The sequence below is a fragment of the Furipterus horrens genome, unplaced genomic scaffold, assembly GCF_987537825.1.
Source record: "Furipterus horrens unplaced genomic scaffold, mFurHor1.1.pri manual_scaffold_4, whole genome shotgun sequence".
Lineage (NCBI taxonomy): Eukaryota > Metazoa > Chordata > Mammalia > Chiroptera > Furipteridae > Furipterus > Furipterus horrens.
The window spans coordinates 200,784,970-200,802,280 of NW_028327174.1; the positions used below are offsets into that span (position 1 = coordinate 200,784,970).

Genomic DNA, 17,311 nt, shown 5'->3' on the forward strand with positions numbered 1-17,311 from the left:
GCGTCTCCTGCCCGGTCCGGTCCCTGGGGTCCGAGCGAGTCTCGCTGAGCCCCCTCCTTTCTGGGTGGCAGGCTGAGCCTCCCTCCCTGCTCGGTCCTTTCCCAAGGGGTGAGGAGGAGGAAGAGGAGGAGGGAGGAAGGGCCGGGGAGGGGCGGGAGGAGCGAATGGGGAGCTGTGATGGCTAAGGCTCCTGGAGCCCGGCCGGGTACAAGTCTGTCCTCCGACGTCAGGGCGTCATTAATAACCAATTAGGAGGGTCACTGAGGCTCCTATAAAGGCGCTGAGATTTTGCCAAGGCGAAGACCGTCCGGGCTGGGTGTGTGAGAGGCGAGCGCACGCCCGAGAGCTCTCGCCGCCGCGGTTTCTTTGCAGCTACTCGCCTCCTACCCTCCCCGCACCCCGCACCCCCGCCTCCGCCTCCACCCCACCCCCCAGGCTCTGCAGCCCTCAGCGCTGCCTCTGCCATCTCTGCTGCTTCCTCCACCTCTCGTCCTCTCCGCCTTGCTCCCCCTCGTTCTTTCTCCAACAAGCCATCCCCTCGCCTCCCTCCCGCATCACAGCCAGCCCTCTTCTCTCGCTCCTCCGCTCGCCTCTCGCCCGACACATCCCCGAGCCTGCCCGTCCGTCCGTCCTGGGCGCCGGCAAGTCCCGGGCCGCCCATGATGGGCTCGGTGCTTCCGGCGGAGGCCCTGGTGCTCAAGACAGGGCTGAAGGCGCCGGGGCTGGCGCTGGCCGAGGTCATCACCTCCGACATCCTGCACAGCTTCCTGTACGGCCGCTGGCGCAACGTTCTGGGCGAGCAGCTCTTCGAGGACAAGAGCCACCACGCCAGCCCCAAGACAGCCTTCACCGCCGAGGTCCTGGCGCAGTCCTTCTCCGGCGGTGAGTCGCGCCGTCGGGCGGGTCGCGTCCCCTCCTCCAGCCAGCCCTCGGTTCCCCTCCTGTACGCTCGGGCTGCGGCCGGGACCCGGGGTTTTGAAGCTGCTCGCGCCCACCTGGGCGTCCCAGATGCTCCGTGTGCCTCAGTGTCCCCTAAGCTGAGCCGGGGCCGGAGCAGCCAAGCCCGGGCGGGGCGGAGCATAGCTCCCCACCGAAAGATCGCGGCGCCCTGTCTGCCGACCCCGCGGCCCAGCGCTCCCCCGCCCGCGCCTCGCCCTTTTGAGCCGGCGGGTTCCTGGCATTTAAAGCCTTACTAGGCGTGTAATAGCAGTTGACTCAAAAAGAAGGGGTTTTAAATTCATTTAGTTAACTTGGGCTTGACCTGCGAAAGTTCCCACTTAAACCAAGAACTTTAAAAGGCAGCCGGGGCTGGGGAGGGGGCGGAGGGCGGGCAGGCGGGGAGAGAGAGCTGCGGAGGGAGTGAGGGCGAGAAAGAGCGAGAGAAGTTTCTTTTCTTTAAGATGTCTCAAGTTCTTATTCCTCATTCATCAACGCGCAAACAATATCTTCCCCCGGCGCTGGCATCTCTGCGCGTCGCCCTCTCTTCCCCCTTGACGATTTCTGTTCCTCTCTTAATTCACCGTGCGGACTAATCCCACTTCCATTCACGCTATGTCAACCATCTAATCCCCCTTTTTGTAAGGGGAATTCCTCGGCCCCTTTTAAACAAGTCCCCTCCGCATTGAGCTACAATTTACTGCTACAGCATTCTTCCAGGGCTAATGAATTTAGAATTAGCCATTTCTTTCGAATGGAGCCGAATGAATGCAATCACTTTAACAGCGTGACAAATTGCCGGCCGCGCTGCAATGGACACCGTTTAGCCCCTCTTTCAGCCGGCCCGCTCGCCGGGTATTTTCCCAGGTAGCTTAGAGGGGAACCTTGTAAGACATGGAGGCCGCCCCTGTGCGTCTCGCTGCTCCCACACTGATCGCCAGGCCTTGCAGGGGGACCCCCAGGGGCTGCGGGCCGCTCCAGCTCTTCCAGGCCCAGAGAGGCGACTTCAGGGCTCACCTGGGTCTGGGAGCCACCCTTCCCTGCATTCTGGACCTTGGGCTCACGGAGAGACACAGAGGCACCTGAGGTCACCCAGAGCGCGCAGAATCTCTTGAACCTCCTTGGCCTCGCAGTCCAAAGTCTGTTCCTAGCGCTGCTAGCTCGTCGCGGGGGCGGAGCCCTCCGCACCCCCAAAAGGCCAGAGCGCCTGGCCGCACTAATGGACCTCGGGCAGTGTCCTGTGCTGGCGCCCAGATGCGCAGCGAGCCTGGCGGAGTGTCAGGCTTGCGGGTGAAAGTGCCCAAAACGGGACTGGGCAGTCTCTGCTTGACCACCACCCCGTGAGGGAGTGAGGGGGTGAGCTAGCTGGTCTTAGTTTACCTATTTGTAAAACCACTCACTGCGGTCAGTTCAGTTGTTCCTAAACTTGCCGGAAGTGAAGGGCAGGGGAAATTGTGGGTGCTCTGAGAATGCATGGAGACACACACACACACACACACACACACACACACACGTCTCCTAGAAATAAGCCCCAAAGCAGCGCCTTCAAGGGCACGGAGAGTTCCGGGGTTGCAAACACCACCGCCACCTCTGAGCTCCGCGTGCGCGTGTGCGTGCGCACACCGGAGTCACCCGGGTGGGTTTGGCTGGTCGGTGGGCAGCACAGCGGTTCCGCAGGCTCTGACCCGGTGCCCCTGCCCCCCGCCGCCACAGAGGTGCAGAAGCTGTCTAGCCTCGTGCTGCCCGCGGAGGTGATCATCGCGCAGAGTTCCATCCCCGGCGAGGGCCTCGGCATCTTCTCCAAAACGTGGATCAAGGCGGGCACCGAGATGGGCCCCTTCACCGGCAGGGTCATCGCCCCGGAGCACGTGGACATCTGCAAGAACAACAACCTCATGTGGGAGGTAGGCGCGGGCTGGGGGAGGGGCTCGGGCCGGTGGGACCTCCCGCCTCCGCCGCGGCTCGGGATCTTGCTGGGAGCTGCGGCCATTCCGGCCCTGCCTGGACCCTGTGCAGCTGGATCCCTGCGGGTTCATTAAGAAAAATATCACCCTCTTTCCTCTGGCCAACTCTAGGGAGCAAGACTGTTGTTGGCCCACTTCCCAGACGAGGGCACCAGGACCCAAAAGACCATGTCACTTACCCAGAATCCCACCGAGTGAGGGCTGGGACCCACCTCCCAGCCACCTGCATTTTCCTCTCACCCCAAACAGCATCGAAAGTCCCTCAGGGTGGCCCTCCCAGCCCTGGCCCAGCGGGAGGGTGGCTGGAAGGCAGAATTCGGGAGGAATTGCTTCTCCACCCAAGCAGAATAATGGCGTTGGAAACGGTCACCCCGCAAGGCGGCACTGAGTCCGCTCTGAGTAGGGGCCTGTGTGCGTCAGGAATATCTCAGTAGCCCCCTGAGTTATTAATCCCATTTCACAGAAGGAAACTGAAGCTCAGAAAGGCTTCCTCCCAGGCCTTCTGGTCCTCCCCCGAAACAGTGCCAGATGCTGGGAGGGCCACCCTGAGGACGAAGCCACTCCTGAAGCACTTCCTCCTCTTGGGGCTTTCGCCTTACAGAGGCCAAGTTAAGGCACCGGCTCCCTCTTCTCATTTCCCCTCCCCTCAGACGGCCCCTCACCATAGCGCCCACCTGGCAGACCCTGGAGGAGCCCAAGGGGCAAACACTGCAGCCGGTCACAGGAGCAGGGGGAAGAAACAGGCCTCCTCCCTCCAAGCCACCAGTTCCTTTCTCTCCTTGTCGCTGTGTTAGGAAGTTCAGGTCCAATTTGATCTCTGGATGCCCTTGGCAGCTCCCACAAAGGGGTTTAGGCCTGGCCGGGTGCCACAGGGAGCCAGCCTTACCCCTCCAGGCTCCCTGTCCCCTCTGAGGTTGCGACCAGCGCTCTCCACTGTTCTAGGGGGTACCTGTGAACTCCGGTGAGCTAGCTGGGTGCTGCTCTGCCCCATCAGTGATCCCGTGGGTGCTCCTTTCTTCTGGGGACAGGGAGACATGTCAGCAGGAGGGAGCCTGTGGGACTCTAAAGACTGACTCCCTACTGGCCACTTCTAGCCGGCTGGCCTCAGGCAAGTCCCCAGACCACGCTGAGCCTCTCTTTCCTCACTGGAAAACTGAGACGCTAAGAGACGTGTCCACTTCCAGGGGCTGTGGTGAGGATGGGGAGAGACTGTGTGGACGTGCCCGGCATGGGGGCCCGGGCCTGGCCACAGGGTGCACACCTGACGCGACTCTGATTCACCTGCGCCCAGGTGTTCAATGAGGATGGCACAGTTCGCTACTTTATCGACGCCAGCCAGGAGGACCACCGGAGCTGGATGACCTACATCAAGTGCGCACGTAACGAGCAGGAGCAGAACCTGGAGGTCGTCCAGATTGGCACCAGCATCTTCTACAAGGCCATCGAGGTGAGTGAGTGTGCTGCTGTGTAAGGGGTGGGGCGGGGCGGGGGCTGGGCAGCTGGGGGTGCAGGGCAGCTGTGTCCCAGGACTGCGGTGGATGGAGGGGCGTTGGCGCCGGCCCAGCTGGCTGCCCAGGCTGTAGGGCTGAGGCCCATGCATCCCGGTCTTCAGGGGCATGACCGCAGGCAAGTTTTCTGCGCTAGATCAGAAAGGATGGAACTTTTGACGCAATGCCATTGTGAATGTCATTTGCACCTTCACAGTGAGGTCCCTGGGTGACTGCAGAGGGTGTCCTGGGGTTCAGAAGCCGTAGAGATACAGAGAGCAGGACAGAGGACGGCAGCCCAAGGAGAGCCTGTGGGTGGGAGGAGGGCACTGTTCTGCGCCATTTCAGCTGTGCGTTGTCCCTCATGCTGCCTGCATCCGGCACCAATGACATGTGGGTCCTGACTCGAGTCTCAGCTATCACATCCTGATTGTGTTGGATGTCAGGCTCCTCCTAGATACTGTATACACGTTATCCTATTTAATCCTCACAGATTTAGTCCGCAAGGGAGTATTCTGCAATCGCTACTGTTTACAGACATGGAAACTGGATCTCAGCTGGTGGCAGGCAGACTAGGGAGCTCTTATGGGGGATCGGGGACAATGTGAGCACTAATGCCCGTGCGGGGGGAAGCTTTGCAGAGGAGAGAGAAAGGGAGAGATAGCAGACAGATAATGCCACAGCCCAGGGTCCATTGGAGGGGAGCTAAGCCAGGCCCAAGGCATGAGAAGGTTCAGGAAGATGGGAGAAGGAGACTCTTGGGTGGAGGCAGACAAGCCCAGTGTTTGGGGGAAGCTGATCAGCAGCTGAGTGGTGGCAGCTGAGACGGGCCACCCTGTCGAGACCTTCCCTGAACAGTGTCCATTGGCAGGAAATTTGCTCAGGGTCCGGCCTGGGGCAGGGACAGAGTAAGCCACCTGGCCTCCGGATGGCAGGGTCGCAGCGAGTGCTGTGCAAGGGCAGTGGGGTTGTTTCCCCAACACCTGTCTGGGCCTCACGCGTCTGCTTGTTGGTGGGCAGAGGCCCAGGTGACCCTCAGGGTGGGGCTGGGTTTGGTTGAGGTTTTCGGATGGTCTGGAGGAGCCCCTCCAGAGCCGGAGAATGATTTCTTGTCATTCATTTTGTCCCTGGGACTCAAAGCCCCAAGTCCTTCCAAGGCCCAAGGGGCCCTGGGTCCTAGCAGCTTCTGGAATTGAGATTGGGTTGTCTTGGAATAACCAGGCCCCAGAGAACCTCCTACGCTTGACCTCAGAATGGTGCTTGCCTGGTGTGGCCAGGGGCTGGGTCCCAGCTGAGGTGGGTGGGGGCTGGGGGGCACCCTGGGAGAACCAGGAAGTGGGGCATAAGGAAAGGTGACCATTCCTGGACTGAGGTACAGGTGCGGTGGAACGGTGTGAGGCAGTGTCGTGGGGGGGGGGGGGTTGCTGAAGGCGGCTCAGGCCCAGGGCAGAGGTGGCTCCCGTGACCGTCCAGTGGGGCTAATACCCCATGGGAGCGAGGGCTCACCACCAGACGTCCTAGAATTGGCCTCAGGTGCGGCTGAACCCGCTTCTCATAGAGACCATCCTCCCAGACCTTCACCCCCTCTCACTCTCTCAGCCCCCCCCCCCCCACACACACACATGGACGCTGCTCCACAGCCCTCTGAACACAGATGAGCGGGGGCCGCGCACTCCCGCTGTCCCTCCCACGCAGACACGGCACACGCACGGAGGAGGCAGACCGGGGATGTCTGCGTGATTTTGCTGGAAGGGCTCCTGGCTCGGGCAGGGGCAGCGGCAGGGCCTCGTTGCACAGGGCTTCCGCTCTGGTCGTTCTGGCCGAAACCTGAATGGAGCCGGGAAGCATGAGCAGATATTCATACAGAAACTCAGAGTCAGGGAGCTGAAGAATCTCTCCAAGGAGGGACCTGGGATTTTTAAAAAGTCCTTTATCTTCGATCAGGAATTTAAATTGATAAAAGAAGATCGGGGGGAAGTCCTGTCATATACGATACTAGTGGGTAGAGAGCACCAATTTGGCCTCGAATGTACCAACTTCGTAGAGTTAGCAGGTCTATGAAGAAGGGACTATCTGAGGGAGAGGCAAGGAAACGCAAAGGGTCACCCATTTGACTTTGAATAAGTGAAGCGGGGCACATGTTTCTATGGTGGCAATTTTCTCAAATTGTGTTGCCACATCAGATTTCCCCTACCAGAGTAAGTGTGTGTCCAGGCGTGTGTGACTGTCAGGCAGCAGGTCCGAGGCCAGAGCTCCCACGGCCCTTCTAGGCTCAACCAGGAGACATCACCTCCCGCCGGCCACTTCCCAGCCGCCCCTGGACCAGTTGGCTGTGTGTTCTGCGCCTCTGCGCAAATTAGCCAAGGGGAGGGCGTCTGCGTGACCCCTCTTCCTAATCTTTCTGTCACTCACTACTATTTATATTTCATAACAGTAACCCATTACTTGCCAAAAAAAAAAAAAAAAGGAAAAAGAAAAAGGGAAGGAAGATTTTTACTCACTAAACGGAATATGCCACAGCTGCACCAGAATTCTCCGCAAATAGAAAATGACAGCCTCCAAATGCAGGCGGAGGCCAACCCGGTGTGGTTTCCGGGCCAGGCTGGTGCGGATTCTGGGCCAGCCCGTCCGTGAGAATCCCAGGCTCTCTCTACCAGCATGTTCTCCGTCGGGGACCCGCCTTGCTCATTTCAACCAGGAAGAATTTGCTATAACCTCAGGTGCTTCAAACGACACTTCTAGAAATTTCCTAGTCCCTAGCAAGCGGGAGCTAAATGTTGAGTGGGACTGGGTTGGAAGGGGAACACATGGACTCAGTTCTCCCAGAAAAAAACAAACAAAACCAGCTCCCCCAGGAAGCAAGACCTTTGACTCCAAATCTCAGCCCAAGGAAAGGGTCTAGGGGTAACTTAGGAAGGTTTTGGATTTGGGAACTGGGAAGAAAATGCCCAGTCGTTCTCCTCCCTATTTTTTTTTTGTAAATTACTGTGCCCTGAAATGTGGGCCTTTTCTTTTTGCCATTTTCCTTCTTATTTTAGGCAGTTGAGGTATTTTTGTTTTCTTCCCCCCTCCCCAGGGCCCCATAGCCCCACCTCCCCTTTTGCTGGCCTCTGAGGACAGCGCCGTTTTCCTTTGCTCTGGGTGCAGTTAAGGTGCTCTGATGGTTAACGAGCAACGTGAACATCACCACCACCCGTGGGAGCGCGCGCCCTGTCCCGGCACCCCGCGGAGGCTCAGCAGCTCTCTAGAAACACAATCCTCAGCCTTGTGAGGTGCTCTCCATCGCTATCCCCATTTTAATGATGATGAAACTCGGGTTCACGGAGAGAGTGGGAGGTTACCGAGCCGGGAGTTGAATCCCAGCCTGTCTGACCCCAGAGCAGAGCCTTTGGTCACCATGCCACGGGCCCCCCCTGGCCAATAGCTATTTGCTGGAACTCTATTAATTGGTGTGTCGGGACGGCTGCGGGGCAATGGAAATTGATATGCATCCAGATGACACAGATCCTTCTGGACTATAGGGCTTCTGCGCTGCCAGGAGAAGGGGAGGACAGCTGAGCCGACTGGGGACGTGTTTGAGAGTGTGGTATGAATTTATATTAGGAAAACCAACCCAAAATCCCATAATTTCAGTGTATAATAAAAATCAGACATGGAAATGGGGCAGGACAACCCTTGTGGGCTGATAGGGACAGTAGGAAGCATGAGGTGAGAGGTTGTATAATTTGTCAATGAGAGATTCGGGCATTCATGTCCCACCCACCCCCACTCCAGTCTCGGTGATGTGGAGTTTAGGGTACGGGACTCAGCTGCTTTGGGGATTGCTTGGTTTATTGCATGTCCTGAGCCAACCGCCGCTCCCAGAGACGTGAACAAGCAGCGGATTCCAGTTCTCTGAGCCCCATGGAGAGCTCCAGCTGGAGCCAGCCTGGAGTGTCGGCCATAAAGAAACAGGGCTAGTGAGGGGACTCGGGGGCCGTGCTTTGCTCTTAGGCAGTTGGCTGGTGGGAACCTGGGGGGCCTCTGGACAATGATAATATTGGGATCTCAGGGAAGAGGCTGCCCGCTCTCCCCTGGTCTCCTGGTCTTGATCTCCAGGTTGCTGCATGAGGGCTGCCTGGGAACAGGGAGAGAGCAGACGGAGGTCGGGCCAGGGGCAGCCGCTGGCTTCCCAGGGCTCAGAGGGTTGAGGGAGGCTCCAGCTCCCAGCCTCGGTGCAGGTGGGGCTGCCTTTCCGGGCGGGGCTCCAGAGTTCAGGGCTTCTCACTGTGTCATTCTCAGTTCCAGAAGGTTCTTCTTAACAGAATTTATTTTCCTTTTCTTTTCTTCCTTTCTTTCTTTCTTTCTTTCTTTCTTTCTTTCTTTCTTTCTTTCTTTCTTTCTTTCTCTTATTATTATTATTTTGCATAAAAGTAGTATGAAGGGGGCACATTATTTTTAAAAAAATCAAACGCCTCATGTAGAAAACGGAAGCCACTCTACCCCGCAATGCTCTCCCCATGAGGCTTTAGTCGGCATTTGTTATTAGTCTCAAAGGGACAGACCCTTCTGGGGACAGACGCATCCAGAGTGGGAGAGGGAGTTGCTTTTTGCTCTCTATCCTTTTACGTGTTTACACCTTTTTGTCCACAGGGTCACATCGCTGTTTTACCTTTGTAATTAATTTTAGTAGCACTAATTTTAGTACACTTTAAAAATGCGAGTAAATAAACAACTCACGCTTATATTGAAACAGTCAATATTGAAGCTCTCATTTAAAAAAGAATATTCCCAAAAACCATTCTGGATAGTGATATTCACACTGTGTGCCGTCTCAGGGGTTCTTGGCTCCTCACTCATCATCCCCAATTTTGTTGTTGTTCTATTTCATGTTCATTGTTATTGTCAATTAACGTGAAAAGGCCAGTGTCGACTTAGGTATCTGATTCCCAGACCTCGAGTCTGGAGGTGGAGCTGCCGCTCAGGGCGACGGACCCTCCTGTGCCTGTCTGTGCTCCGCGAGATGATACGGGGCCAGAAGCAGTGGCAGCAGGCTGGGGCTGGTGTCCCTGGGGCCTGCGGGTCCGGCCTGTGCTCTTGTTGGAGAGTGAAGGCAAAGCCACCAGGCACCCTGGGCTTTCACGGGGCCAGCGCCACACAGCAGGCTCCTCGGGGGTGACTGGGGACTGCAGGTCTCTCACTCCCGAGATCACTGCTGGCATCTCTGAGGTTGGCGACTTGGGGGAGCGGGGAGCTGTAACAAGCTCCCCTGTGTGTCCATCGTATGCAAAGACCTTTGTGTGCCTGGCTCCACTGACAAGCACCCAGTGAGGCCAGAGCCATGGTGTTGTCCCTGCCTTATGGTTGAGAAAACTGAGGCCCAGAGACTTGCCCGAGGCCACTGGCTCAGCAGATGGGGAGCCCGAGTGGACCCCACGTGGCCTGAGCTGGAACCCTGTGCACTACTGTCCCCCGAAGGAAGGGGCACATTCAGACTCTCCGCTGCGGGGCTGGTTGCTTTATTAAAGATTTTATCTATTTACTCTTAGAGAGAGGGGAAGAGAGGGAGAAAGAGAGGGAGAGAAACAGCAGTGTGTGAGACATACATCCATCTTTTGCCTTTCACACCCCCCACAACCCAGGCATGTGCCCTGACTGGGAATCAAACTGGAGACCTTTTGGTTCACAGGCTGGCGCTCAGTCCATTGAGCCCCACCAGGGCTGGTTGCATTAGAGGAACCATGATGGAGAAATGTTTGGTTTCATCTGAGAACAGAAGCCAGGGCTTGGGACAACGTTGGAGGTGATTTTCAGTTGGCGTCTTAAAGTTGGGGGACCACAGGGACCCCCAGACGTCTCATCTGAGGCAAAGTGGCTTACATAACCTCACCCAGGGACCAGGTGACGGACGTCCCATTTGCACTGTCTTGGGGAGAGGGACTCCTTCACAATGAGTTTATCTGAAATATTTTAGGGGGCTCACACACCCTCTCTCTTTGCCGCTCCTTTCCCAAAAGGAAAACAGGGCCTCCCTATCTAACCTGCGGGCCTCCTGGATGGGGGCCGTGACTGTGAAGGACCAGAGAGGCCTCCGGGACCTTCTGTTGTGGGGCCTGATTTTCCTTGGGTTCAGACTGCACTTGGTTCTTCCGTTATGAGAAGTCACCCTCTGCCTGACTTCCTGTCACGCACTTACCCTGAGGCTTGAGGGGATGCGCTGGGGGGCGTGTGGCCTGCTAAGAAGGGGCATGGTGACCCTGGCTGAGTCGGGAGGATTCAGTCGCCTGGGCCCCTGGCATGTTCCTTCTTCCAGCCCGTCTCTCTCTGCGTCCCTCTGTGTCCAGGGAGCAGAGGTGGCTGTGACTGTCCGGGGGTCTTCCTGGCTCTGACCAGAGGAAGAATGAGGCACCAGCAGAAGGTTCTCAGTGTGGTGGGGGGGTCTGCGGGCCAGAACCACATGGAAGGGGTGGGGCCTTCGCTGCGACCACAGAAGCCAAGGGAGGGTCCTGCACTGCTGTGATACCCGCCACCCCGAAATGGACTCCCGTGGGATCTTCTGCGCTTCACAAAGAGAGGACCCACCAGGAAAACAAGCCAGCTATTGCCTGGGGCGTCCATCTTTCTCTGGGCAGATCAGAGTGACCCCTGGGGAGGGAAACAGACCCGGCTCTTCTGGGGTCCAGGTCTCAGGAAGGTGAGGGGCCATCCCCTCTCTCATTTGCTCAAGCTGGCTGGGGCCCAGGGTTCCCCACTTGGCAGGGGTCACCAGCGAGCCCTGTGAGATGTCCCAGCGTTTGTGGTCAGCCCCACTCAGGAGCAGGCCTTCCACAGCCTCCCTGGGTTGTCCCTGCAGACCCTCCCTCCTGGCAGCCATTTCCTGGAGGCGCGTCCTTCCCTGGGAGCAGCAGAGCCCTGTCGCCATCTGTGGAGTTCTGTGCCACAGACCTAGGACAGGGCACCATGGGTTTTATTTAAGGGGGATTCTGTTGAAGGCCAAGTGGCCCTGTGTTTCCTCAGGAGGCGTCCCTGCAGAGCCCCGTGATGGGCAGGGAAATGCCTGTCATAGAGGGCTGCCTGATGGGAGCTTGGGTGAGAGCAGATCCCAGAACATTATCAGGCAGGGTGTAACCAAGTACGGTCAGGTGCCCCTGCCCCACACTCCCTGGGGACATGCAGCTGGGCCCTGCAGACTGCAGACTCAAGGGCTGGCTGGCTCTGCTCCCCCTCCGTAAGAAAGGAGCAATGTTCTAGCTTTCAGCCTTCGGTCACCTCTGCTCGCTGCGAGGCTTCCGGCCTGTTGCCATCGGCTGGGGAGCCCATGCGTGGCTGGGAGGCAGCTCCAGTCCCTCAATGACAAGAAGCCTGGGCAGGGAGAGGGGAGCGGAGCGTTGTAGGGTGGCCTGTGTTTGTGCAGCTCGCTGGGGATGGCCTGCAGAGCCAGACCCAAGTGTGGCTTTCCTGGGGCCGAGGCTGGAGCCATAGCTCCGTGGCGGGTGCCAGGGTGGCTGCCTCCTGGCTGGGAGGGGATGTGCAGAGAGCTGTGCCCCCCCTCCCCCACTCTGGTGGCCGCTGCCCTGACCGCCTCGTGCCTTCCTCTCTGCAGATGATCCCTCCTGACCAGGAGCTGCTGGTGTGGTACGGGAACTCGCACAACACCTTCCTCGGGATCCCCGGTGTTCCTGGGCTAGAGGAGGACCAGAAAAAGAACAAGCATGGTAGGTGTTCTCCGTGGGGCCATGATGATAAAGGGCCCTTGGACCCCAGAGTGAGTGTGTGTGTGTGCGCGCACGTGCGCAATACGGAGGCTCCTGGCTTCCGGGGACCCTGGCTCAGCCTCCGGCACCACTGAGCACATGGGACCTACTCGTTCAAGGAGGCCGAGGCCTCTGGAGCCACCATGTTTTCTGGCAAGAACAGGCAGCAGGGTTTGGCAGGAAGAGCAAGGGGCCAGGCTGTGGGAGCCTGGATGGAGTTCCAGTTCTGCTGTGCAATCTTGGGAATGGCTCTGTGACTCGGTTTCCCCATATGTTTTTTTAATAATTTATTTTTAGAGAGAAGAGAAGGGAGGGAGAAAGAGAGGGAGAGACACATTGATTGGTTGCCTCTTGCATGCCCCAAACTGGGACTGGGACTGCGACCCAGGCCTGTGCCCTGGCAGGAAATTGAACCTGCGACCTTTCAGTTCGTAGGCTGGTGGTCAACCCACTGAGCCACACCAGCAGGGGCTAATTATCCTTATTTTTAGAGGATGATTCTGAGGCTCATGAATTATGTTTACTGAGTCATTACTCTGCAGCTGTTTACAAACAGTAATTTCTGTCGTCCTTACTGCAGGCTCAGGGGGCGATGCTATTATTACCTCCATTTCAGGGATGAGGCACAGTTCTCTGGTACATAGAAAGCACTCAGTAAATATTTGTGGGATCAATAAATGAAAATGATTTTTTTTGAGGGTGAGTAGGGGGTACAATAGTTACTTCCACGTACAAAAGGCGACTAGGAGACAGGCACATCCGGTACGCGGGCTACGGTAGGTAAGTGCCCGGCACAGTTTTTTGTGGTCATCTCTTGTAGTCCTGCAGTACCCGGTGAGGGTCTACGTAGTAGGCTCCCGTTTTACAGATGAGAAAGTTGAGGTTTGGTGAGGCTAAGCCACTAAGTCTCCAGTTTCACAGCATGGTCTGGAGTCAGCTCCTGTCCGACCCCAAGCCAGGGCCCTTGCTACCCCTCCCATCCCGTCGCCAGCGCTCCCCATCGGTTGCCCGGGAACCAGCAGTCCATTAGAGGTGGGCGGAACCCCGGATCCCCGAGAGGAGGGCGCGCAAGGGGAGCGCAAGGGGAGCGCAAGGGGAGCGCGGTGTATGGGGGCGTGGGGCGAGGACGCCGGGCTTCGGCAGCGGCGTGGTTCTAACGAGGCTGCTCTCTCTGCCCCCTCTCCGCCTGCCCCGTGGCTCCCCGCCCCCGCCTTCCCCGGCCGGGCCTCGCGCGGCCAGAGGATTTCCATCCCGCGGACTCTGCGGCGGGCACCGCGGGTCGCATGCGCTGCGTCATCTGCCATCGCGGCTTCAACTCGCGCAGCAACCTGCGCTCGCACATGCGCATCCACACGCTGGACAAGCCCTTCGTGTGTCGCTTTTGCAACCGCCGCTTCAGCCAGTCGTCCACCCTGCGCAACCACGTGCGCCTGCACACGGGCGAGCGCCCCTACAAGTGCCAGGTGTGCCAGAGCGCCTACTCGCAGCTGGCCGGCCTGCGTGCCCACCAGAAGAGCGCGCGCCACCGGCCGCCCAGCGCCGCGCTGCAGGCGCACTCGCCCGCGCTGCCCGCGCCGCACGCGCCCGCCCTCGCCGCCGCGGCCGCGGCCGCGCACCACCTGCCGGCCATGGTGCTGTGAGCGCCGCGCCCGCGCCCGCGCCCGCGCCCTCCCGCCTGCGGCTCCCGGGTGCCTGGCTGCTCTCTCTTCGGACTGGACCTCCGGGCCAAAGCCCCGGGGGACCCCGCAGTGCCGGTGCGCTCCAAGAGTGACCCCCAGGCCTACATTTTTTGCCCCGTTTTTTAGATGAGGACAACTAGGGGACGATGTTCCTTTCCCGGGGCCACCCTGCTGGCTTCAGCTGCTCCGCCGCCTCCTTTTGGGGTGGGTGGTCCCCATGCTCGTCCTGTCGAACCGGCCGCCCAGGCTGACGTCCCCCTCGTGGGTGACAGGAGAGGGGACTGAAAGTCTCCGAGGGCCCCAAGAGTCGGAAGGGACCGCCGACTCCCCCACGGAGAGCCGTGTGTTGGGAATGGAGGCAGAGCGACCTCCCTGTCCCAGTGTGGCCTGGCGTGCGCCCATCTGGCTCCTCATCCTTCCTCTTGGGAATGGTGTCCTGCAGGGTCCGGGATCACGGACAGGACTGTGAGAGTTGGAGGCTGATGGGGCCCAGGGACAGTCCGAAAAGCCCAGAGAGACCTGCCCTGCCCTGGGGGTGGGGGGCGCTGTCTCCTTTAGGCCACATTTCTTCCCCGGACCCAACCCTGGGGATGGGTGAGGCACGAACTTTGCAATGTTGAGGGTGCAGGCAAAACGGAAATCCACTGTGGGACCCCGGGCAAGGGCCTGCCCCTCTTTGGGCCCCAGTTTCCCCTTTTCCCATCTGTAAAATGAGAGGCGGACTGAGGCCCCCTCCCGTTCAGCTCTGACATCACGCTTGGGAAGGGCCAGTTTTCAGGCTGGTCCTCGCCACACTCCAGCGAGAGGAGGGCGGGTCTGGATTGTCAGCGAAAACCGCTGTCCCTGGCTCTGTCCCACGTTTCCCCAAACTCGGCCCTGGGCGCCCTCTGGTGTCATCCCTCCCATCCTGCAGCCATTTACCGGTATTTTCGTAGGACGTTTTGTAAGATAAAGAAACTATAATAATATTAATGAAAAGTATAAAATGTATAGAGTTTTCAAGAAACTGTGTTCTACTTCCAGAAAATGGTCACTTTAACTTTGTAAATATTTATCTAAAATGATATTTACGAAACTGTGATATATATTATTTGATTGTATATGTATAACTGTAAATACATTTGTACCTCTCTTGTATTCTAAAATAAAAATCACTGGAGCATTTATCACTTAGCATCTGAATAGGCCAACACTTTTGTCTACATGAAAAGGAAATGTGGAAAGTGCCTGGAAGCTGGGGGGTGGGGTGGGGTGGGAGGAGTTGGCCCGCTTATCTGTTGGCCATTTATAAAGAAGATTCTTTCTGTCGCAACTGGGGTGTCAGCTCCCAAGGAGGTGGCAACCATGCAAAGCAACCAAAATCCCAGAAGGGGATGGGCTGACTCCTGCTTTCCAGCTGACTCTCAAGTATCATACTAGTGCCTCACTTTGTCACTTCCCCGAAAGTTTTACTTCTTTTTTTTTTTCATTTTCATGGACAACTTGAAGGAATTCAAGGAGCCAGAGGAGGCAGGCCAAGATGGCCACTGACTGCCCTCCCAATGCCTAGAATTCCCAAGTGCTTTGGGAACCCATTCCAGACACCCCCTGAGGAGGACCAGAGAGCAGAGGGGCCATCCTTGCAGGACTAGGCCCTGGCTCCTCCCTCCGGGAGGCGGGATGACACTGGAGAGGGAGTCCACACCTGTGCTCCGGAGCATGCCAGCAGTGAGGGCGTCACCCAGCCAGGCTCCCGGACCTCGGGCACACCTCTCTGTGCATCCTCATCTAGCCATGTGCACGTGTGTGCACACACACCTGTAGACGCTGGGATGCACACTTGCACACACAGGCCATCCTGCTTTGGAGGTTCAGGTGTGTATTCCCAAAGATCCCTACACTTTGGGGGACTGCATCCTGGTAGGTGGGGGCATGGGCAGAGACATATACTTGATGAGTTCATTCGTATATCCCATCTGGGGGGGATCTCCTTCCTGGGGCGGGGGCAGTGTGTGATCACCCTTGGTACACCTCCTCCCCGTCCTCCTGTTACAAACCTTGCCCTTCCTTCAATACCCCCTGGCATTACCCTCCTCCCACTGCAGTCCTCACCCAGGCCTCTAACCAAAGCTATCTGTCCCTAAGCCCATTCCCTCTGGATGCAGATGGGTGATGTAGAATTGAACACCCTCCTGGCCCAGGTGCTGTGCCTCCTCCCAGACAGCAATGCTGGATTCCTAAAGAAGGGTCTGCAGTTAGAGCCGTGATAAAAATCTAAATCGCTTTCCTTATACAATTCTATGATGTCCCAGCTACAGACCGCTGTGAGCCACAACCCCGTCTCTAGAACCCGCCTGGTGGCAGCAGGCTGTCATTGCAGACTAAAGTGCATCTGTTAAGGCTACCGCCTACCTGCTTCTACAGAAGTCCCACCTCCCCCTTCCCGGTTGGAGATACAAAGATACAGGAATCGTGGGCATGAGAATTTGCTATAGTCACAATTCCCTAGAATCTAGTGGCACGGCACACCACGTAGGGCCACACGGGGAGCAGAGGGAACAGGAAAAAATGTGGAAAGAACCTTTACCACAGTTTCCATGGGAAGGAATGGGCGAGGTGGGGTAGCAGGTTTAGGATTGGCTAGATTCAATAATTTCAGCGAGCTGTCCTTAGCTCTCTAGTACCTGGTCTTGGAGTGATTAGGGAAGGTGGATAGTGGCCTGGAGTGTGACACTGAGAGTTACTTCAGACAGGGTGGTCAGGGAAGTCTTCCTGGAGGTGGTGATTTTTGAGCTGAGGTCTGAGTGATTAGAAATGGCTGCACAAGGACCTGGGGGAAGAGAATCCCATGCAGAGAAGGCCCAAAATGCACAGGTCCTGAGGTGGTGATGAGACTGGTGTGTGGGAGCTGAGAGGAAAGCAGTGCTTCTGGCTGCAGTACAGTGATAGGGGAGCAGATGGGCAGAGGCCAAAATGATGAGTCTGGATTTTAGTCTTGTGTAAAGGGAAGCCACCAGAAGACTTCTGTGCTGGGAAATAGTTTAAATTGGTCTGTTTTAAAAAGCTGCCTCTGGCCACTGTGTGGAGATTAGATGGTAAGAGAAGCAAACACAGAATTAGAGGGGTGAGCTAGGAAGTGACCCCAGGTGAGAGATGAGACTGACCAGCTTGGTGGTGGCCCTGGAGATGCACAGATGGGAAGTAGATGGATGTGGGGGAATCTGTGAATGTTAGACCTGATCAGCCATTAAGTTTACTTAGGCAGTGAAAACACGCACTCAGACTTCTGGCTGACACCTTCCTGGGACCTCAGCGCCTAAGCCCGGGCTCAGGGCTGTCTGTTTCTAACAAGCCCCTCTGGGATGCGTACTCTGATTCCAGGTGCCCACTTGTGCAGTTGGCAGAAGCATTGACCCTGCCACCTACTGCTATGGGAATTCTAGTCTCTTTTGGGCCCTGGTTTCTGCTTCTATAAAAAGGTGTCTACTGCCTTGGCTGGTGTGGCTCAGTTGATTGGATTGTTGTTCCGTAGA

At 57.4% G+C, this 17,311-nt stretch overlaps 1 protein-coding gene across 1 annotated transcript; it reads left to right on the forward strand.

Annotated features, from left to right (window-relative positions):
* The first annotated feature begins 659 nt into the window (after positions 1-659).
* On the forward strand, positions 660-13,760 carry PRDM12 (PR/SET domain 12). The gene is made up of 5 exons (XM_090276032.1): positions 660-882; positions 2,650-2,840; positions 4,192-4,347; positions 11,970-12,081; positions 13,360-13,760. Exons 1-5 carry the CDS (start codon positions 660-662, stop codon positions 13,758-13,760), a joined length of 1,083 nt encoding a protein of 360 aa, XP_090132158.1.
* Positions 13,761-17,311: the final 3,551 nt, after the last annotated feature.

Coding starts and splice junctions, on each gene's coding strand:
- PRDM12 (XM_090276032.1), top strand. CDS start 660: ATGATGGGCTCGGTGCTTCCGGCGGAGGCCCTGGTGCTCAAGACAGGG. Junction 883..2,649: donor GGCGCAGTCCTTCTCCGGCG/GTGAGTCGCGCC, acceptor CCGCCGCCACAG/AGGTGCAGAAGCTGTCTAGC. Junction 4,348..11,969: donor TCTTCTACAAGGCCATCGAG/GTGAGTGAGTGT, acceptor TCCTCTCTGCAG/ATGATCCCTCCTGACCAGGA.